The sequence below is a fragment of the Erinaceus europaeus genome, chromosome 14 (assembly GCF_950295315.1).
Source record: "Erinaceus europaeus chromosome 14, mEriEur2.1, whole genome shotgun sequence".
NCBI lineage: Eukaryota > Metazoa > Chordata > Mammalia > Eulipotyphla > Erinaceidae > Erinaceus > Erinaceus europaeus.
The window spans coordinates 7654587-7672602 of record NC_080175.1 but is presented as its reverse complement, the minus strand read 5'-3'; the positions used below and the strand labels follow the sequence as shown (position 1 = coordinate 7672602).

The following is an 18016-nucleotide window of genomic DNA, read 5'->3' as shown; positions in this document are numbered from 1 at the left end:
GAATACTTTGAAATCCTATATATTTTTTTCTTTTCTGCTCATTATTTTTCCTTTTAAAAAAAAAAAATTGAAAGGCAGAATGATAAAGTGACCTTCACCTCATCTAAGATGGAATTGTGTTGAGATGAGCCCGAAGACAAGGATAAATATGGGATGATCTTGCTCAGGAGCAGAACTTAAGAAACAAGGGCAGAGAGGGAAAATATAGAGTAAAACTTTGGTTTGGTGATTTTGCACTTTAGCAAAGCACTCTGGGAAAGGAGGGCAGATAGAGGCTTGGGGAAAGGGGAGGCTTTCAGGTCCTGGTACAAAATGATGGCTCTAATTTGGTGGTGAGAATATTTTGCAGACCCGTTTTGGTGAGATGAGAAATCGTGCCCTGTGTGCCTTCTTCTTTTAGCCATGACTGAGGTAGGTCTCCCCAGTTCATTTCCCTTTCTGAAAACATCCTAAAGAGGCCTTCCCTGAAACCCACTTAAGAGCACAGCCCTCCATCCACAGCCTACTAGCTCTCACTAATGTCAGCTACATCCTGTGGCTTAAATGACTAAGGTGAAAAGTTCCCATTTTGCAAGAAATTAACACCATCCTGACAGGTACTGAGAAGGTTAGACTGTGGACTGAGGTAATGACCCCAGGCCACTGTTAAGAGTCTGCTGGCCATTCCCTCCTGCCTGAGGCAGCCTCAGGGGTAATGGGGACTGAGTGTAGTGTGAGACAGGAGTGACCTGACTACCCTTGGTGGGGGCAGGCAGGGTCCTTGCCAATGTCTTTTGCCACATTTCACAAAGCTGCTGAGGATGGGGCCAGTGGGATGCCTTGGGGGAGTGGGTAAGGGGGGGGGACACCTGGCAATGTAGGGAGAATTGAGGCTCAGAGAGTGTGGGGGAAGATAGTATAATGGTTATGCAAAGAGACTCTCATGCCCCAGGCTCCTGAATCCCAGACTGAACCTCCTGCACCACCATAAACCAGACCTGAGCAGTGCACTGGTTTAAAAAAAAAAAAAAAAAGAAGGAAGAAGAGGTGAGGAGAGGGAGATGAAGGAGAGGGAGGAGGAGGAAGAAGAGGAGAAGGAGAACTCAGACTCTGTCCTTGCCCCTTAGCCTGGTTCAGGGCTCTGGAGGCTGGTTGGCACTATCTTATGGCAAAGCAGCAGAGCCCAGCATGGTCTTGGGAACTTCCTGGATCAATGGAAAGGATTTGAAAGAGAGGGATGAATGTGGGATGATCTTACTCATAGACAGAAATTGAGAAGAACAAAGAGGAAACAAAATAAAACTTGGATTGGGCTTGGTGTATTGCACCAACGTATAGGACTCTCCGGTGGGGATGGGGTGGGAGGTGGAGAGTTCAGGTCCTGGTGCATCATGGTGGAGAAATTTTATGCATGTACCCAAAACTGCTTATTTACTACTGACTGTAAATTACTCATCCTCCCACAATAAAAAAGTCATAATAAAGGAGGGCTGGGGAGACAGCACAATAGTTATGCAAAAGACGTTCAGGCCTGAAGCACCAAAAAGTCCCAGCACCACCACAAGCCAGAGCTGAGCAGTACTCTGGTAAAAATAATAAAATTAATAAAATAAAATAAAGGGGCTGAGGAGGCAGCGTAACAGCTATGTAACAAACTTCCATGCCTGAGGCTCCAAGCTCCCAGGTTTAATCCCCAGCACCACCATCAGCCAGAGCTGAGCGGCACTCTGCTGCTTCTTTGTCTTTCTGTATCTATCAGAATGAAACGAAATAAAATAAAATGAGATGAACGAATTTCAGGTTGAAGATTTTTTTTTGGGGGGGGTTGTAGGGAAGTGGCACTGTGGGGCACGACGAGGGGGTGCCCGCGCAGCCCAGAGTATCTGGTGCTCCTGCTCCGTGCCCTGGGGCGGGAGTGCCAGGGGGCGCGGGGCGCCGAGGACCGGGCGCGGGGCCCAGGGCCGCCCACGGGCTGGCGGGAGCGGGGCAGCGCGCAGGGCGGGCGGGTCGGGCGGCGCGGGGCTTCCCCGGGCTTCCCTCCCTGGACGCGGAGGCAGCGCGAGCGGCGAGCCCAGAGTCCCCGCGGCTTCCCCGGCTGGCTGGGCGCGGGGCGCGGGGCGCGGGGCGCGGGGCGCGGAGGCTCGGAGCCCCGGGCTGGGGAGGCAGGAGGCCGGGGCTTAGCTCTGCCCGCGCCCGCCGCCCGCCCCCGCCGCCCGCGGCCTGGAGCGCGCCTCCCCCGTCGCCCCGGGTCTGGCGAGCGGGCGCCGGCCAAGCTGCGGGCGGAGAGCGAGCGCCGGGCGCCGCGGGAGGGAGCTGCCCGGCCGCACCATGCGGGAGCTGGCCATCGAGATCGGGGTCCGAGCCCTGCTCTTCGGGGTCTTCGTGTAAGTAGGGGCTCGCCGCTGGCGGGGGGCGCACAGACGTGGGGGACCTCCCCCCGGGACCGGCGTCTCTGCGCCCCAACTTTCTTTGCAGCACGGCGTCCTGCCGGGGGCCTGGATTCGGGGTGCCCCTCCCGCCGGGTGCCGGGGACTCACTCTAGGGGCCGGAGAGGGAGACCCCGGGGCTGCCTTGAGACCCGCAGCGGCTGGGGTGCAGGGTCCTCTAGCCCTTCCCGGCTCCGTGCCCCCTGCGTGGGGGTTCGGGATGCACCCCGGGGTCCGCGCCCACCCCCCCGCCCGCGGCGGCGCCTGCGGGAACTTTCTTTCTCCCCCTTCCCCTTCCCCACCCCACCCCCACCCCACCCCCATCCTTTGCCTCACTCCCTCCAGCCCCAGATTTGCGGTTTACGTCTTGGGTGCGTGTCGCCTGGTCCCAGGGCCCTGCCCGGGTCTCCTTCTGTGGCCCGGGGCTCCCGTGCCCGGGCTCCTGGCTTTCACGGGAAGCCCTTTTGCGGTTCTTCTCTGGCAGGAAAACTGTTGCTGCAGAGGCTGGGGAAGAGGGGGATTTGCAGCCTCCCTCACCCCCATACCCAAGAGCTCAATGTGGAGTCCGCATTCCCTGGGGACCAGGCAAGGAATCTTGGGGCGAGTGGGTGGGGGCGCTCTGTGCTCTTGGAAAGAGGACGGTGCTGGGGTGTAGGGTGTTCTGGGGATGGCTGAGCTCTGGGGCGCCCCAAGACAGGCTGCTCTTAGGCCTCAGGGGGCCAGGCTGCAGGAAACTATCCCATCCCCTTGAGACTCAAGCCCGGAACACCAGCTGGGAGGCCCACCAAGGCCTTATAATTCTTTGTCACCTGGGTGCCCTTTGCCACCTCACCTGCTTTCTTCCCTCTGTCCCTCCATCAGTCAATGGGGGTCAGGTACCTCCCTGCCTCTGTCCATGGCTATTCTCTGACTTACCGCAAATATTAAAGTTTCATGAACTTTCTGAATTTGCACTTGGTTTTAAGCCTACTTAGTTATTCCAAGCAGGAGACCCCCCCTTTTATATTTTTTGCCCCAGACCTGGAGCCTTTGCTGTCAGGTGGCAGGCATGAGTTGGCTTGTCCCCTCCGAGCCAGAGTCTACTTGGAAAGAACTTCCGTTTCTTGCCTGTTTGTCTTCTGTAGGGATTCAGTACATCTCTGGGCATGTATTCACGCCATCAGAAAGAGTCGTGAGCTCCCCCAGATGCAGCCAGCACCCCCCCTCCCCAACTCCCTTTTCCATCCTCTGACTAAACACTGGTGTCATTCAGTGGGATGGAGGAACAACGAGGAGAACTTTAGTCAGATTTGATGCCTTTGGGCAAACAGTAAACACGTTTTTCCTTCTCTTACCCTTCTTTGCCTACCTTTGGCGTATACACTGAATTAGTGGCAGGCATGTGGTCACATGGGGACATTGTCCACTTGGCAGAGAGACTGAGCCTCATTCATTTAGGATGTGATAGAAATGATAAAACTGCATTTGGTGCACGATAGAATTTCGCTTTTGTTGGGTGGGTGTATGCGGTGTTGCTGAACCAAGTGAGGCGGACTTGTGGGCTGCTGGTTTGATTGCTGCTGGGGCTTGTCAAATGAGAAAGGGTCCAGTAGTCTGTAAATATCTTTATTGCATCCAGGCTTCCTTTCAAGTCTCCCTCCACCTCCGCCCTCCAAACACAAATGAGATGTTTACAAATATGAAATGCAGTGCCATGCCGTGGGTTTGACAAAGTGGTAATTATGGTTTCTTGCTTCCTCTAAGGATGTTATGTAAAAACCAGACAGGAGGTCTGTAGTCTTTTCTCAGAACTACCCCCCTTCAGCCCCTGCCTTATATCTCATACTTAATGAGGTCCTATGGTTCCTGTACCCAAGGGACACACTGCAGGATTTCTGGTACTGAGGGATGGGGACAGTCATCTGGTTTCATATCAAAGCAGAAATAGTACCTGTGACCAACTTGTGTCTCTCTTACTTGCAAACACCAGCCTTGTGTCAGTGTGAGGGCCGCCCTGAATGGGAAGCTTGGATGCTGCCATGTTGGGTGCTGTTATCACCAGGCAGATAGTGACTTCTGGAAACACTTGACTTTCGAGACAAGATGCCCCTTCCTTTGCTTGGATAAACTTCTGCTTGGGGCGGCAGAAGCTGACTCTGGGAGTGAAGTTCCATTCCGGACTGAGCCTCCTCTGCCCATGAGGATGGTCTCGGCAGAAGGGTGTCTCTGGGTAGGGCTTGAAGGTCCCTCTGAGCAAGCTGGGTTCTGTTTCTCTGCTTTGTGGGTCTAGTGTAGCTGATACAACCCATCAACCTGTCATCTGGCTCTGCTTGGCATTTCCACTCTGTTTCTTGGGATGAAGGAATAATCTGCTTTGCATTTTTTTTTCCAAACCTGTGCCTCTGAGGAAATATCCCCTGCAGGAAACTTTGCTTTCTGACCATATTTGTCCTTCATAAGGGCAGGGATGCCACTGCCCTGTGCCCACAGGCAGCCGTAGATGACAAGTTAACAGCAATGGCATGCACTTTTGCTACAGAGGTAGCAGGAAAGCACACACTCCTTTATTCTCTTAAGCAGCCAGTTCTGTCTTTGTCTGTTTTTTGTTTTCTTAACATCACACTGCTCAGTTCTGACTTGTGATAGTGCAAGGGATTGAACCTGGGACTTGGAGCCTCAGACATGAGAGGCTGTTGGCATACCCATCATACTATCTCCCCTGCCCTTGTCTTTGTAGACCAGGTGTGGTGCTGAGATCTGGTGATTCCGGATGCCAGGAAGCCGCTTTCTCATAACCTCCGCTGATTGCCCAAGAGGTGCTCCCTGCCCTTGTGGGGCAGGCCTTCCCTAGAGCCTCAAATCTCTGGAGAGAAAGTGAGGGATGAGAATCAGAGCGGGCACTCAAGGCTGAACCTAAGGCGAAGTGAGATGGCTCAAGAGCCAGATAGCTCAGCTGGGTCGTGCACCTGCTTTGCCAGGTGCTTGACCCAGTTTCCTGCCCAGCTCCCTCAGCACCAGAGGAAGCTTTGGTACTGAGGTGTTTTCCCCTTCTTTCCCCCTCTCTATCTGAAAAAGTCATCTCGGAGCAGTGAAGACAAAAAACAAGTTGACTAGGGGGCTGGGTGGTAAAACATCGGATTAAACACACAAAGTATGAAGCGCGAGGACCTGCGCAAGGATCTGGGTTCAAGCCCTCGGCTCCCCACCTACAGGGAGGTCACTTTGCAAGTGGTGAAGCAGGTCTGCAGGTGTCTGTCTTTCTCACCCCCTCTCTGTCTTCCTCTCCTCTCTTGATTTCTCTGTGTCCTATCCAACAGCAACAATAACAATAATAACAGCAGCAACAACAACGGAAAAGGAACAGGGATGGCTGCCAGGAGTGGTGGGTTCGTAGTGCAGGCACCGAGCCCCAGAGATAACCCTGGAGGCAAATAATAACAACAACAATAATAAGTTGGTTAGAGGAAGCCACTACTTAGGAAAAATCAAAGTAAAAACTTAAAGCTTTGAAACTGTCTGTAGTACTAGGAAATGGGCGCAGATCAGTTCACTGGGACGCCCTGGGCTGTCCCTTGCATGGACCTGGCTAAGCAGTGTCACCTGTGAAAATGGGGCAGGGTAGTTGACAGCCCCAGAGATCACCGGTGCAGCAGCAGGCCCGCGGATGATGTCACTCTGTTTTAAGTTGTCTCAGTGTGATTTGGACAAGAGAAATAATTCCCAGCCAAGAAAGAACATTGTTTGGAGGATCTGCTTTTCTTATCTGCCCTTTCTCTTAATGTCACACACCGATTACACTCGATGAGTGAGGGCTCACTGTCCCGTGTCTCACTTGCATTTCTGCCACCGCCAGAGTTCTAGTGCTAGCACTGATCGCTGCGTGATTACCATGCGCCGAGTTCTAATGGAGGAACCATTTCACCTTCATCTGAACCTGATGAACGGGGGGTGTATTGATGTTTCCACTTACGGTGGAAGATGTTTGCCTGGACTGAGGACCTACCTAGGGCACAGAACTACTATGGGCAGTTCTGAGATGGAAGTCTGATGCTCTCCCTGTGGAAGTCTGATGCTCTCCCTGTGGTCTCTCACTCACTTTGCTGTGCTGTTTTAGAAAAAAAAAGAGGGAGTCGGGCGGTAGCGCAGCGGGTTAAGCGCAGGTGGCGCAAAGTGCAAAGACTGGTGTAAGGATCCCGGTTCAATCCCAGGCTCCCCACCTGCAGGGGAGTTGCTTCACAAGTGGTGAAGCAGGTCTGCAGGTGTCTATCTTTCTCTCCCCCTCTCTGTCTTCCCCTCCTCTCTCCATTTCTTTCTGTCCTATGCAACAACAACAACATCAATAATAACTACAACAATAAAACAACAAGGACAACAAAAGGGAATAAATAAATATTAAAAAAAAAAATATATATATATATATGTCAGCCCATGCTGAACAGTAAAAGAGCCTGTTAGGTATATATATATTTCTCTCTTAGCCTCAATCACTTGAGGTGGCCATTTTAATTCTTCCCATTTCCCAAATAAAGACTTTCAATGGTCTAGTACCTGTCTGCACAAGAACTGTCACCAGGATGCAAACAGGAAATTGACCCTCTGCCCCAAAGCTACCGGCTGCTGAGTCCCGGCAACAGCTGGAGTGAACGCGACTGCTTCCCACAGATGCCCTAGTGAAGTGGAGGCAGAGTGGGAAAGAGGGGACTCAAGCTCTCAGCCCAAACCCCTCGGATATGATCTTGAAGGTGTCTGTGCCTCACCTTCCTTAAGAGATCTTGGGTCTTTTACAGATGTTGAGGATTCTTCTTTGGAGCCCAGTGAGAAAATTGCTGGATGAACGTACATGGGAGCATGGAGGAACTGGGGGTCCTAGGCTTTGTCTCTGCTCCTTGGCCAACCCCTTAAAGACACTGGTTCCTTTGGAAGAACGCTGTTTTAGCTCACTGCAACAGGACCCAGGAAGCTGACTGTCATCTCCTCCGCTCCTCCTTCCACTCTTCCCTTTATCTCTCTCCCTCCACCTTCCCCTGCAGCCATCTGCTCCTCCATCCTTCCCTCCACCTCCCTGCATCTGTTTCCTCCTCCCTGTGACTCCTGCGGGTTCCCATTGAGCTGCTCCTTGTACAGGTGTGGCCTCTCCTGGAACTGTCTGCAGCCTTGTCTGTCTGAGCACATCCTTTGCCTGTGTCTGGTGCTAGGGACTAGGGAAGGGGCAGTCTGGCTGAGCAGGCACACTGTGGAGTAGATTTGTTGTTCTCTCTCCAGCAATCACTCACTGGATCGACCGTTCACCACTCACGCAGTTGACAGATGCTTACTTGGCGTCTCCTAGCTGCCCGCCCTCATAGGAGTGAGTGTCTTTCCTGTTCCTTAGTAAACTTCGGTTGGTGCCATTCTGGACAGATATGGTGAAGGGAGCTCTTCGGGGGTGGGGGTGGGGGTGGTGGCAGGTGCCTTGCTGGAGAGCACTGTCAGGTCGATGTCTGGGGCATTGACAGTGTCTTGGGAATCTTCCCCTGCCTCACTGAAGAGACCAGTCTGGACTCACAGGTTTGGAGGCTGTGAGTGGCAGTTGTAGCATAAGGCTGGCATTTCTCTAGAAGGAAGGAGGAATTAGTCTCTGGAGACAGCTGCCAGGGAAAACTGTCTAGAGACAACATCTCACCTGGGCTTGAGCATTCATTGAGTGACAGGTAGGAAGGACTTGGGCTCACAGAAATTTCTGTAGCTGCATCGCCCTGGAACAGAGACGTGGGGCAGGAAGCACCTAAGAGGTAGGGCTCAGGGTATCAAGAGTGACTGTGGGAGAGAAAGTGTGGGTGTTGACTTGGGTGAGAATGGGCCTGGCTGCTTATTCCAAGAACACGGTTGTCTCCAGTGCCCTGCCAACTGGTGTGTGCATTCCTTCGAATCACTAGTGGGGGAAGCCCAGGGGTTTGGAGATGGGATTGTAGGCCAGCTCTGGAACCTGGGGGTTAAGACTGTGTCCTTGCCTTCTTTATTCTTTTTGTTAAGTCCTTTTTCTTAATGCATTTTGATTTTTTTCATAGTTTTTAAAACTTTTCTGTATAGTGGGTTATAAGAATGTAAGACTCTACAACTCACCCACCACTAAAGTTCTGTGTCCTGATCCTCGCCACAGTTCTCACAACTCTTAGAAACAGTTTGTTGGTTTTTCAAGCTCTCCTGTGTCATTTCTCCAGATTCCACATATGAGTGAATCATCCGGTACTTATCTTTTACCTCTTTACTTATTTCACTAAGCATTATAATCACCTCCAATTCCATCCATTCTGTCCCAAAGAACACAATATTGTCTTTTTTTTATTGCAGAGTAGTATTCTTATGAAATAAATAATCACAACGAAGGAAGAACACCAAGTAGGTGGTTGCAGTACCAGTAACACAAACCCAGGTGCCTTCTTCCTGCCCTGTGAATCTCTGTCTCGTAGAAGCAGCACCCCACAATGGCAGGGTGGCTTAGTGGTGACAGAGGGGAGTTTGGCACAGGGTTCTGGGGTCTTATCCTGATTTTTCTGCCTCGCAGGCACATGAGTCTTTTAGGAAAGTCCTCATCCCATTGAAGACCTTGCTTCTCTGTCTGCTTGCCAGGGTTGTTTCAGGAGTATAAAGTTTGTAGATATGAAACGAGACCGGAAGCCCCCAGTAAGATCAATACCAGTATCACTGCTATCTTTTCATTAAGATGAATCCCCATGACCCAGGGTTGGGGGTGGGTAGCTCAGCTGGCAGAGCACAGGATTTGCATGCTTGGGGTTCCTGGTTTGATCCCTGGCACCGTATCTACTTGAGTGGTGCTGTGACACCTCTCTCTCTCTAATGGAAAATGATCTCCTATGAGGTAAATACTATAAATGTCTTTTAAAAGACTGAGCTATTGTCATTACTGAAGGGAAACACCACAGGTAGATAATGATAAAATCAATTCCTGTGACCCAGGGGGTGACGCAGCTGGTAGTGCTTGGAATTTGCACACATGAGGTCCCGGGTTCGATCCCCAGCACCGAGTATACAGGAACAGTACTCTGGTTTCTCTCTCTCTTTCTCTGTCATAAATAAAGCTTCAGAACAGAGGCAGGGGTGGGGGGATGGTGCACATAATTGAGCACACACATTAGGTGCACCTCGTTGTGTGCAAGGTCACAGGTTCAAGTCCCCATTCCTCACCTACAATGGGAAGCTTCCTGAGCAGTAAAGCAGAGTTGCAGGTCTCTTGATCTCTTTCTTTCCCTCTCTATTTCCCACTTTCCTCTCAATTTGTCTCTGTCTGTATCCCAAGTAAATAAAATAAATGAATAAAATGTTTTTAAAAAAGAGGCTAAGGAAGTATGTCAGTGGCTAGAGCAAAGGACTTAAATGTGGGAGGTCCCAGGTTTGACCCCTGGCACCACCTGTGTCAGAATAGTGCTCTGGCCTCTCTCTTATGGGGTTGGGTGATCAGGTAGTGATGCATCCGGTAGGTTGCACATGCTACAGTGCACCAGGATCCGGGTTCAAGCCCCTGGTCCCCACCTGCAGAGGGGAAGCTTCATGAATGGTAAAGCATGGCTGCAGGTGTCTCTCTGTCTCGTTCCTTCTCTTTCTCCCCCTCCCCTTTCAATTTTTGTCTTTATCCAAAATAAATAAAATAAGCTAAAAAATTAAGTAGTTAAATCATTTCAGTATTTAAATGACCCCTTCTAGAGTGTCCAAGGCAAGGCCTGTGCCTTGCTCTTAAGTTCAGCCACTGAGCTGAAGATGCCTGTTCCAGCAGAGAGGACAGGCAGCCGGCTGACTGAGGGGAAGGAGAGGAGTGGTATCCGCTCCCCAGCTTCTCCGTGGGATCCCCTCACTGGCCAGTTATAGTAGGGATTCTAGATCGACTCAAAAGTGTCAGCAGCTTAACTGCTTTAGAGAATGGATAAGCAGAACATGGTGTCTCCTCATTCTCTCTTGAGTCTCACAAAGCAAGGTCATGTGAGAGAGTAGGAGAGAGGGCAGGGGAGGAGGAAGGGAGGGAGAGAAGTTTAGTGCAGGGCACTCTGCTGCCTAGGAAGTGCAGACTGGCCTGGCCCTCCTCCCTGTCCTGCATAGGCTTCTGCCTTGCTGTCTGTGAAAGGCAGCGTTCTCTGACTTGAAATATTATTTGTCACTGTAAAATGATTCTTCTGCACCCAGAAGTCTAAGAATTGTGGCTGTTTCTCTGCAGGGAAAGAAGTGCTTAGGGCACTACAACGGGGGAGCATTCACTTCTGCACTTGCGGTTAAAGTTGATCTCTATTAGTTATAAAGATTATGCCTTTTACGGCCCACACAAGGCTCATAAAATCTCGGCACTTCCGTTTTTCCACACGAGTGTTTCTAAATATGAAAATTGACTTGGTGCTTTGGAGACTGCATCCTGACTGCTCTGTGGCTGGGTGAGAGGATAGGGAGCAGAGGGACTGAGGCATTCCTTGTCCTCCTGGCTCAAGCACCAGGCACAGGATGCTGGGAGGAGGCTGGCAGGTGTCAGGAGAGTGAGCAGGGTAAAGAGGAGCCCGCAGAGCAGCAACCAGGGCCCACTGTCCCGTTGTCCTGCAGAGGTGATTATATTTTGCCTCCTCCACAGACCAAGGAGCAAGAAACAGGCTCGGGAACTGCAGGAGCAGTTTGGGCTGGCTCTCTGTCTGGATGGAAACAGTCTGTCCTTCTGACTTTGTTGTTGTTGTTGTTGTTGTTATCAGAGGCATCTGAGAAGCCTTTGTTAATTTCAACTGATTTTTGACTGCTGTGACCTTCAAAAATGAGGGTTTTTCTTGAGTCCCATCTGAAAAATAACACATGCAGAGCAAAGTGCCTCATTTTCATGGTCCTAGAGCTGCCAGCAAGACCCCCTGCCCCCCTGAACCCCGTTCTGCTCCTGCGGGTCTCACCTCCCTGACTTCTAACACAGGATGTGAACTCAGTATAGGTGAACTCACACTGTGTGCACTCCTTTGTGAGAATGTGGCTTTATGTATTTATTTGTTTTTAATTTCATTTTTATTACTGGGCATGTTTTTGAGAGTCCTCTGTGTTACTTTCCCCCCCCACCCTTTCTTCCATTTGTTATTAGTAGAACACTGCTTAGCTTAAACTGCTGGTGGTACTGGGGATCAAACTGCGAAGCATGCAAACCCTGTGTTCTACCGTTGTACTGTCTCCCCTGCTAATTCTCACTGCTGACAAGCATTTCCTTGGTGATGCCTTTGGGCATCCTTATGCATTTTGCTGTCTCTGGATATCTGCCTCATTTATCGGTTTGGACCTACATATTTTTTTTATTTCTCTTGGGTACATAGCTCGGGGTGGAAATATTAGGTTGGTTGTTCATTCAAGATTAAATTTTTTTTTAAATCTTTAAAAAACTTTTTATTATTATTGTTCTTTCTTTATTGGATAGAGACAGTCAGAAATCGAGAGGGAAGGGGGGAGATAGAGAGGGAGAGAGAGAGAGACACCTGCAGCACTGTTTCACTGCTTGTAATGTTTTCCCCCTGCAGGTGGAGACCAGTGTCTCAAACTTGGGTCCTTATGCTTTATAACATGTGCACTTAGCCAGGTGTGTCACCACCCTGCCTCTAATTTTATTTATTAGATAGAGGCAGAGAGAAATCAAAAAGGAAGGGGAGGTAGGGAGAACCAGAGAGACACTTGTAGCCCTGCTTCACTGCTTGTGAAGCTTTCCCCCTGCAGGTGGAGACTGGAGCTTGAACCCAGGTCCTTGTGCACTGTAATGTGTGTGCTTTACCAGGGCCCCCACCACCCAGTCCTCCTTAGAGGTGTGTGTTTTTTTTGCCTCCAGGATTATTGGTGGGGCTCAGTGCCTGCACCACGAACCCACTGCTCCTGGAGGCCATTTTTCTCTTTTGTTACCCTGGTTGTTTTATCGTCGTTGTGGTTATTGTCATTGCTATTGATGTCATTATTGTTGGATAGGACAGAGAGAAACGGAGAGAGGAGGGGAAGGCAGAAAGGGGGAGAGAAAGATAGACACCCGCAGACCTGTTTCACCACCTGTGAAGCGACTCTCTGCAGGTGGGGAGCCGGGGGCTCGAACTGGGATCCTTACGCCGGTCCTTATGCTTTGCACCACCTGTACTTAGCCCGCTGAGCTACCACTCGACCTCCTCATTAGAGATTTTTAAATAGAAAGTTTTGCCTCCCTGTTGTCCATGTGGGTTCAGTGGAAGTGGGAGGAAGCCCGAGCTGGGTCCCTACTCTGAGGGAGATGGAGCAGGCGTGTGGCACCATCACCAGCCCATGGACTTCAGAGTTACCACCAGACTGCTGCTTATACAGATGTGCCTGCCCTCCCTTCACTGGAAGGGAAGACAAGGAGCCTGTCACCAGGGATGAGGTTCTGGAGGAAGCAGAACTCTTCCAGGAATACCCTCTGAGATCACAATAGTGATAACAATAGGAAGTACAGGTCTGGCTCCATAGAATTGCTGAGCCTTAGGCTAAGGCTTAGCACAGCCTGGCCCAGGTATTCTGTCACTGAAACCAATGAGGGAAAAAAAAAACCAACTAGTTGTTTATATATGTATATGTACATATATATTATTTATTTATTTACTCCTTTCTGTTGCCCTTATTGTTTTATTGTTGTAGTTATTATTGTTGTTGTTATTATGTCATCGTTGCTGGATAGGACAGAGAGAAATAGAGAGAGGAGGGGAAGACAGAGAGGGGGAGAGAAAGATAGACACCTGCAGACCTGCTTCACCACTTGTGAAGCGACTCCCCTGCAGGTGGGGAGTGGGGTCTCGAACAAGGATCTTTATGCCTGTCCTTGTGCTTAACCTGCTTAACTACCCCATGACTCCCATATGTACATATTTTTAAGTTTAATTAAATTTCATTTATTTTTTGCCACAGGGTTATTGCTAGGGCTCGGTGCCTGCATGGCAGAACCACAGCTCCCAATAGTCACTTTTCCTCCCTTCCTTTTGTCTGTCTGTCCTCCCTTCCTTCTTTCCTTTTTTAAATTTGATAAGACAGAGAGGAGAGGGGGAGATAGATAGATAGGGAGAGAGAGAGAGAAGGGGAAGGAGAAGGAGAAGGAGAAGAAGGAGAAGAAGAAGGAGGAGGAGGAGGAGGAGGAGGAGGAGAAGAAGAAGGGACACCTGTAGCACAGCTCCTACGCTCTTGAAGTTTCCCCCTTGCAGGTGGAGACTTGGGGTTTGAACCCTGATCCCTGAGCATGGTTATATGTGCACTCAACTGGGTGTGCCACTGCCTGACCCTATGTGTGTATGTTTCATTCCTGTGTCTACCTTGGTGATGAGTAGGAAGAAAGGTGGAGGAAGGCTAGCAAGCAAGATTTGAGTGGCCAGGCGGTGGCACACCTGGTTAAGTGCACACATTACCACACACAAAGAGCTAGGTTCAAGTCCCTGGTCCTCACCTGGAAGGGGCAAAAAGCTGCATGAGTGGTGAAGCAGGGTTGCCGATGTCTCTCTGTCTCCTTCCCTCTTTATCTCCCCCTCCCTTCTCAGTTTTTCTCTGTCTCTATCTAATGATGAATAAATAAAAACAGAAAGAAAGAAAGAAAGAAAAAAAGAAAGAAAGAAAGAAAGAAAGAAAGGAAGATCTCACAGGTGTCATGTGCTAGCTTTGTCAGAGCACATGCCACATCTTAGGTGATTTAATCTGTCCAGTTCCTGCAGGAGGTGATAGTCTTGTCCTCGTTTTCCAGTTAAGGGTCAGTGCTCCTCAAATACCAAACTAGGAAACAGAACTTTTCAGTTGGAAAAGAGATAACTGTTAGAGAGCTCTCGGGTCAATATGGATAAAGCTGTGATTTCCATAGAGATGCAGGATAGGCATCTGAAAACAGCAGATAACAGTGTTTACACACTAACACCAGCTTCTTAGAGAAGGGAGTGAAACTCATGTGCCTCTATCCCAATTAGTCATGTAGATAACTGTGGGCTGACTTGGAAGTGTCCATAAAGTGTTACTCAGTGACACAGAGCACACGGAAGTGTGAATGACCTCTTTGATCATGGCTGTGTAGTGGAATCAATGTATTCTGTAAGAAAAGTAGCTATGAAGACACATAGTAGCATCTGAATGGTGGTTATTTGGAGTTGATGGGCATATAGAACGTTTGCTTTTTACTTTATAGTAAATCATCATCTCAGCTAGTTTCTCAGTAAGCATTTGTTATGTTCATGAAGAATTGGGGAAATCAATAGAGCGCTTTCCGGATATGGACAAAAATAGGCTAATGAAGTTGCCCTTAGTGGGATCCTGGGTGATTCTTACCTGTTTTGTGTTTGTTTGGATTTTTTTTTAAATTTATTTTGTGACTGCTTTAGAAGTTCTGAAGTGGGAAGGGGGAATGTATCAAAGGTGCTTTATTGTTTATTTCCTCTTCCTTCTCCCTCCATCCCTCCTTCCCTCCTTCCCTCCTTCCCTCCTTCTCTCCCCCTTCCTTCCTTCCTTCCACCCTCCCTCCCTCCCTTCCTTCCATCCTTCCTTCCATCCATCCTTCCTTCCTTCCTTCCTTCCTTCCTTCCTTCCTTCCTTCCTTCCTTCCTTCCTTCCTTCCTTCCACCCTTACTTCCTTCCACCCTTACTTCATTCCTTCCTGCCTTCCTGCCTTCCTCCCTTCACTGAGAAATGAACCTAATGCCCAAAGCATGCACTCTATGGCAGCATAATTTTCTACTCTATAATTTTTAAAAAGGTTTTATTTATTTATTCATGAGCAATGATAGGAGAGAGAGAAAGAACCAGATATCACTCTGGTACATGTGCTGCTGGGGATTGAACTCGGGACCTCATGCTTGAGAGTCCAAAGCCTTATCCACTGTGCCACCTCCCAGACCACTACTCTATAATATTTTGAGAGCAAATTGAAAGAGACAGGGGAGAGACCGAAATAAGAAGTAATCTAGCACTGCTTCACCATCTGTGAAGTTTCATGGTTACAGAGCTGAGACTTGGGATCTTGAGCGTGGGGCAGCGTGTATGTTACCCAGTCAAGTAGCTTCTAGCTCCAGCTTTTCTGTGTTTCATATCAACTCAAGTATTTTAAAAGAAATCAGATAGGAAGGATCAGTGCTTGGAATGTGTAGGCCCATGATGAGATGCCATTTTTGGACACAGTCCTTTTGAAGAACAACAGTGCACAGACTCTCCACAGCCACAGAATTATTCCTGCCTATAGATGTCTTAGAAAATTAACAGTTAGTTACACATATTGAAGAGGTGGGAAACTGCCTCTGAAGGAAGCACATATAGTCTTGTAAACCAAGGTTGATTCAAAACCAAATAAGACTATTATTTAAAAGAAAAAAAAAAGCAGACAACCTCACTGTGTCCTGGAGCCCTGCCTCTTCTCCCCAGAGCCCTGCCCGACTAGGGAAAGAGAGACAGGCTGGGAGTATGGGTCCACCTTCCACCTTCTGCACTCTACAGTGTCCCTGGGTCTATAATTCCAGAGGGATAAAGAATAGGAAAGCTATCAGGGGAGGGAATTGGATATGGAGCTCTGGGGGTGGGAATTGTGTAGAATTGCACCCTTCTTATCCTATGGTCTTGTCAGTATTTCTGCTTTCTAAAGAAATAAAAAAATAAATAAATAAAAAAGGACGTTGCAAGAGTAAGTAGCATATTTCATAACTAAAACATGTAAATAGATGATTCAATACATGAACAAAAAAGAAAACTATCTTGAGGAACAAATTGAAAAGGAATTGAAATCTTCATAGATTTTTTTTTCCTAAAAAAATAAAGAAAAAGAAAAGGGATGAAACAGACCAATTTATCTCTCAGCATGACTGAGCAAACGTGCGTTTCCCCACATCTCTGTCAAAGATTTAAATTCATATCATGGGAGTAGCTATACACTTGCATCTTTTTGCTTCTGTATTGATGCTTTGCATTGGACTAGTGAATTATCTGTGGCTTCATTTTCTCTGGGCTCCTGTTGGACCTTTGATTTGCTTTACCAACACATGGGTGTGCTCTGTGCTCATAGAAACTGGTTTACATTCATGCACTGCATATATCTTTTATATCCATGTAGTAGATTTTTAAGGGTCTTTGTTATTTCTATGATTGCATGTGTATCTTAATTTTTATGTATTTACAATAGTTGCCACTATGGTTTCAGAGTTTCTGTCCTGTTCTGGAAATGCGTTTGCAACTAGAGTAGAAATATATTTTGTGTAACATCTAGCATTGGAATTTTTTAAATTTTATTTTTAGAATCAGGTAGAAAACTTAGTTCATTTTTTTTGCATATAGTTTGACACTTATGTCACAGAAGCTGTTCTCTTATGATGTCGTTATCAGATAGCAATTTCCAGATGCCAGTGGATTGTAAGCAAATTTCATCCTGAGTATCCATTTGCTTGAAGATGGGTCAGTGTAACATTAGAAGTACAGATACATATATGTATTTGAGAATTCTCGAAGTGTTTGTATGTTTGTATGAGACCTTGAGAGAGGAGACACTGGAGCACAACGTTGTCATTTTATGTGGTGCCAGGGGTCAAGTCCAGGACCTTATGCATAGAAGACATGCCCTTGGGGATCGGGTGGTAGTGCATCGGGTTAAGCGCAGGTGGCGCAAAGTGCAAGGACCGGCGTAAGGATCCTGGTTGGAGCCCCTGGATCCCCACCTGCAGGGGAGTCACTTCACAGCTGGTGAAGCAGGTCTGCAGGTGTCTCTCTTTCTCTCCCCCTCTCTGTCTTCCCCTCCTCTCTCCATTTCTCTCTGTCCTATCCAACAACGACAACGTCAGTAACAACAACAATAACTACAGCAACAATAAAACAAGGGCAACAAGAGAAAATAAATAATAATAATAAAAAAAATTTAAAAAAAAGAAGGCATGCCCTTTACTTCTGAACCACCTTCCAGGCCCTTATCATTTTTTTTCCTTTTCTTTTTCTTCTTTTCCATTTTATTTGGTAGGACAGAGAGAAATTGAGAGGGGAGGAGTAAATAGAGAGGGAGAGAGAAAGATAGACACCTGCAGACCTGATTCACTGCTCCCCTTCCCCATCCACAGGTGGAAAGCGGGGGGCTGGATGGCCTTTTGCACACTATGACATGTACGTTTAACTGGGTGCACCATTGCTCTGTCCCCAATTTAGATATATGCATTTTTAAAGCATTTTTCTATAAATGAGTTCCTTGGGTTTTTTTTTTTCCCCTCCAGGGCTATCGCTGGGGCTCAGTGCCTGCACTACGAATCCACTGCTCCTGGTGACCATCTTTTTCCATTGTTGTTGTTGTTGCTGTTGAATACAACAGAGAGAAAGAAGGGAGGACAGAGAGAGAGGACAGAAAGACACCTACAGACCTGCTTCACCGCTTGTGAAGTGACCCCCCCCCCCTGCAGGTCTTTGACTTTTATTTTATTGCCATCATCTTCAGTTTGCCTTTGCACTTGAAAGCTATTTTTGCTGGCAGTAGAATTGTGGGTTGACTGTTCTCTGTCAGCACTTGTGATGATGATTGAATTGTGAGTTTTGTGATGTTTGCAGGATGTTGAGTTTTATTCTTGCATGAAGTTAATTTACCATCATCCTCAGATCCTTGCTTTTAGGCTGTGTTTAAATAAATCTATTTTAGTTTTTCCTTTGATCCT

General features: G+C 48.3%; 1 protein-coding gene across 1 annotated transcript in view; it reads left to right on the top strand.

Moving 5' to 3' along the window:
- The first annotated feature begins 1942 nt into the window (after positions 1-1942).
- PLPP4 (phospholipid phosphatase 4) overlaps positions 1943-18016 on the top strand; it is a 135328-nt gene continuing 119254 nt past the window's right edge. The window contains exon 1 of the mRNA XM_007519673.3: positions 1943-2363. Coding sequence (XP_007519735.2) covers positions 2308-2363 — 56 coding nt within the window. The 5' untranslated portion in view covers positions 1943-2307. The remainder of the gene's footprint in view (positions 2364-18016) is intronic.